Raw genomic sequence first — 5,349 nt, forward strand, 5'->3', positions numbered from 1 at the left:
AACAAACCCCAATTTATACATCAACCAAAGATTTATGAAAAGTGAATAAATAATTAAATTTCTTAAAAGAAAGATCGATTCAAACAAAGTGCTTTTTAACAATAAATTAAAGAGACTTACAAATTGAAACGAGAGTGTATATTTTAAATTTTATTCCCTTAGCAACCCCACTATTGCCTGCAAAACCTAACCTGAATTGCAAAATCAAATTATTTCGCCGATCCAATTTGATATAAATAATCAAAAAAGTCAAAATTTACGGGTTGAAATAAAAACACCAATAACTTGTTAATTTTAGATTAATTTAAATTTTTAACCATTAAAAATAATATAGTATAAAGGTGTAAATTGATCTCAGGTTGACAAATTGTAGATTTTTATTATCTAGAATTACAAATTTAAACTATTTTAATGTTTTTTTGACAAATTGAAATGACACAATAAACCTAATTTAAATTGAAAATCATGTAGAATGATTTCAGCATAATTTCCCCAATACATTAATTAGTCTTCCACACATCTATATATGCCATATGTGAATGTATAATGTATTAGGTTTTAATGATTATATTATGCACAACTTTGGCCTTGAGTTCTTGTATTGTTATCCTGTATTTTCAATATAATTTCTATTATATTAATTTTTTTTATAGTCAATCAACTAATAAAACTACAAAGTCTTCCCGTGCCGAACAAGAAACATGTAAATACCACGAAAATCCATTGCAGTTCCATGGGAATATTAAGCTAATTTAATTAAAATGATGAAATTGACATCCATAAATTAATATTTTTTCAGTACCATCTCGGTACAATATATGTTCCATTACTAAAATCATAAACAATTATCTTCTTCTCTTTTACTTAATTTCTCTCCAACTAATTATTAGCATACAATCATGTACAAAGTTGCAAGCCCTAGTGAGTACCTAGTAATTACCGGAATTGGCGTAACGGACATAAAGCTCGCAAAGAAATCATGGGTTCTTCCGGGCCAATCATGCTCGGTTTTCGATGTTTCACCGGTCAATTACACATTTGAAGTCCAGGCCATGAGCGCGGAGAAGCTCCCTTTCGTTCTCCCGGCTGTTTTCACCATAGGTCCCCGAGTGGACGATGAACAAAGCCTATTTCGATATGCAAAACTCATTTCTCCACACGACAAGCTCTCACACCATGTCAAAGAACTCGTTCAGGGGATCATCGAAGGCGAAACTCGAGTTCTTGCTGCTTCGATGACTATGGAAGAAATTTTTAGAGGAACTAAAGACTTTAAACAAGAAGTCTTTGAGAAAGTTCAGCTCGAACTAAACCAATTCGGTCTATTGATTTATAATGCTAATGTTAAACAACTTGTTGATGTTCCGGGGCATGAGTATTTTTCATATTTAGGTCAGAAGACGCAAATGGAAGCTGCAAATCAAGCGAAAATCGATGTAGCTGAAGCGAAAATGAAAGGAGAGATCGGTTCGAAGGAAAGGGAGGGACAAACGTTGCAAAACGCTGCGAAAATTGACGCAGAAACAAAGATAGTGTCGACGCAGAGGCAAGGAGAAGGGAGAAAACAGGAGATAAAAGTGAAGACGGAGATTAAGATTTATGAGAATCAAAGAGAGGCGGAGGTGGCGGAGGCGAATACGGAGCTGGCGAAGAAGAAGGCGGGGTGGGCTAGGGAAGCACAGGTAGCTGCCTTAACAATAAGAGGGGCAATACTCCTCCTAATTTTAATTTTTTTTCTTAAGAATTGATATATATTAAATTAGTAAATTTTAAATTGTGACCTTTTCAATAATTTTATAAAATTATTATATATTTTTTAATTTTAATTTCTGGAGTGTTTATCCCATGCAACCGTTGCGCCACGTCATTTTTACATCAAGCCAATGAGCATTTGCGATAGGGAATCTTTTAATTATTACTTATTTTTTTTATCATTCAATCTTCCACATGGCTAACGCATAATTGGTTTGTTGCACGAATGACATGGCGCAACGGTTGTGTGCAATAATTTTTCTAATTTCTGACTACGCACAGGTAGCGGAAGTAGAAGCAGCGAAAGCTGTTTCATTGAGAGATGCGGAGCTGCAAAGAGAGGTTGAAAGGATGAATGCTTTGACTATAACTGAGAAGCTTAAGGCTGAGTATTTGAGCAAAGCTAGTGTAGAGTATGAGACCAAGGTATTTTATTCCATTTTCCTTTTCTTTTAAGAAGCACGGAAACTTCGACAAAGTTGCGTTTCCCGTTTCGGAAACGTTTTGGAAACCGGAAACTCTTGGACACCCGTACGAAACGTTTCGGGCCGTTTCCGTAAATAATAAAAATTAAAAATTTGTAAAAAATTTAAAATTATTACCCACAAATAAAAAAATCTAACTAGTTACCCATAAATTTTACATTCGTATTGCCCACAATACATCAAATATACTTATTTGTGTTGAATTATATTATATTTGTTTATATATTTATAAAATTTTAAATATTTAGTATATTAAAATGAATTATTTTGTTAATTATGATAAATATTTAGATAATATTTTTATAAATATCCCTATATTTTTGTTATTTACACGTTTCCCCCACGTTTCGTGTCCTTCATTTTGAAAAAAATTCGTTTCCCCGTGTCCGTTTCGTATCGTATCCGTTTCCCGTTTCCGTTTCCGTGCTACCTTTAATATAAACTTGCTATGTTAAATGAAACAAAATACTTATAATTTTAGTAGAGATAATACTTATTTATTTTATTTCTAAATGAACTATAAAAATTATTTAAAATAAATGTTTTTAGATTAGATTTTTATTTTTTTCTAGAATCTCAATTTCTTGTAATATCAAACATATTTGTATTATATACTACTCCCTCCGTCCCACTCTAATTGACAAAATATGGAGTTTTTAGTGTCCCATTCTAATTGACAAAACTAACATAACTATAATTTTTTCCTTTAGTTTTCCATCTTTACCCTCATTTAAAGTCATGTCTTTTATGGAAAAATGGTGAATATTTAATGAAAATTTGACTAATATACTAATAGCATTAATTAGCTCTATTATCAATAGAAGGGTATACAAGTAATTTTTTATATCATTTATTAGTTTGTATTGGTTATTGTAATTTAGTTATTTTGTCAATTAGAGTGGGACGGAGGGAGTAAATGATAGATAGTGAAAGTAATTGGTTCATCTTATACGAAATCAATTAAATTATATGAACAATTAACCTACAATTACGAATCACTTAACTTTTGTTTTTATTATATATTCAATGTAAACTTTGTTTATATCTCTAATGACTAATGAGACATAAGAAATGACCGTGACAAATTTGGAACAATTTAACGAGTCAAACAAGGGAAGTTATTCTAAATGGTATTTGAGTTTGTTCATTTTTTCCCGCTGAATTATTTCTTTTTAAAAAAATTGACAATTTGACCAGTCAATTTAACAAGTTAGGACAATTATATTCAAACTTTGATTCAATAAAAATTATAGAATTTTTTTTATCCTGACTAGACTAATAATCAAGTAAACTCACATCGAATCAGATAAATTATAGTCTTTATAGATACTATAATTTTCTCAATTTGCCAAATTAACGATAACGCTGTTATATAAGACAATTGATTCTAAGGGTCACTGTACTTTTCAAGAATTATAAAATGGTTATTGAACTTCAAAACGTCACAAAATAGTTACTAAACTTTTAAATATGTAATTTTTGGAGGTTTTTAAGTGTTTTACGGTCAAATTATACATATGTAGTAATCAAAATTTGAGTATTTATGACAAATAATACCTTATATTTTATATATACACACAATCAACAAAAAATCGACTCGAAATTTTTTTCTTCAGTGACTGAAAATAATTCTCTTAACATAACCAAATAGTATAGTAACTAAAATGTTACTTTTTGAAGTTCGGTTACTATTTTGCAATTTTTAAATAATACTGTGACCTCCAAAATTAATTACAATATGTGAAGGTGCAAGAAGCAAACTGGGAACTCTACAAGAAACAAAAAGAAGCAGAAGCAATTCTATACCAAAAAGAAAAAGAAGCAGAGGCACAAAAAACAATTGCAAATGCAGCATTTTATGCTCGTCAACAAGCTGTAGATGCAGAGTTATACAGTAAGCAAAAAGAAGCCGAAGGTTTAATAGCTCTCGCACATGCACAAGGCACATATCTACGTACTCTTTTAGACGCATTGGGCGGAAACTATGCGGCTGTAAGAGATTTCTTGCTGGTGAATGGCGGAGCTTTTCAGGAGATTGCGAAGATTAATGCGGAGGCTGTTCGCGGATTGCAGCCGAAGATTAGCATTTGGAACAACGGAGCAGAGGGTAGTAATAGCGATGGAGGTATGAAGGAGGTTGCTGGAGTTTATAAGATGTTGCCCCCTTTGTTCAAGACTGTTCATGAGCAAACTGGGATGTTGCCACCCCCGTGGTTGGGCTCTCTTACCGACTCTTCGAACTAGTAAAAATCGAATCAAATCATTAATTCGAATCAAACTAAATTGAAATTAGTTTTGATTTCGTTATAGAATTGGTAATTTTTTTTAATTAATTTGGATGTGAATAAAAAAAAATATGATTCTTGGATTTGGTTGGTTTTTATCATTGGTTAATCAAACCGATTGAAAAACTGATCTTTTAGATGGTGTTATATTTAATGATAGAACAACAATTTCCTGCAAACACTGTTGCAGGAAACTCCTGCAACAGTGTTTGCAAAACATGACATGTGTTAATTATTCAAAACTAAATGAGTAATTGGCCATTTAAAAACCCATCCTACAACATGTGTCATATTTTGCAAACACTGTTGCAGGAGTTTCCTGCAACAGTGTTTGCAGGAAATTTTTATTCTTAATAATATATATATATATGTGTATAATTTAAATATATAATTTAGTTTTGTAAATATCTATAATCTATAACTATACTATAAGAGCAGGGGGAGGGGGACGGGCAAATTTACGATATTAGCCTTCAATAATTAAAATAATTACAAATGTTAGTTGTTGATGGAATTGTAATTGAATTGAACTAGAATTACTTTTTCTTTTCCCGTAAAAGTGAAAATAATTCAATGTGTAAGAGTTTGATTTCAGTATAATTTAGTCAACTTACTCATTTAGATAGGAAAATAGAGAGTATTCAAGATAGGAGCAAATTCCATAAGAATAATTGATATTTGTGTCAATTTCAAACACTGATTAGTGAACTTATAATTAATAACGGCCGATCATTTCATATTTCATAGCATATTGTAATTCGTGAAATTAATATCAGTTACATGGTTAAATTTAACAAAATAATTTTTTTTATAAATATTAATGATTT

At 31.0% G+C, this 5,349-nt stretch overlaps 1 protein-coding gene across 1 annotated transcript; it reads left to right on the forward strand.

Annotated features, from left to right (window-relative positions):
- The first annotated feature begins 795 nt into the window (after window positions 1-795).
- On the forward strand, window positions 796-4,605 carry LOC126685960 (flotillin-like protein 4). Its single transcript, XM_050379964.2, has 3 exons — window positions 796-1,682; window positions 2,035-2,178; window positions 3,984-4,605. The coding sequence occupies exons 1-3, from the start codon at window positions 900-902 to the stop codon at window positions 4,479-4,481; spliced, it is 1,425 nt and encodes a 474-aa protein (XP_050235921.1). The 5' UTR covers window positions 796-899; the 3' UTR covers window positions 4,482-4,605.
- Window positions 4,606-5,349: the final 744 nt, after the last annotated feature.

The sequence above is a fragment of the Mercurialis annua genome, linkage group LG6, assembly GCF_937616625.2.
Source record: "Mercurialis annua linkage group LG6, ddMerAnnu1.2, whole genome shotgun sequence".
NCBI lineage: Eukaryota > Viridiplantae > Streptophyta > Magnoliopsida > Malpighiales > Euphorbiaceae > Mercurialis > Mercurialis annua.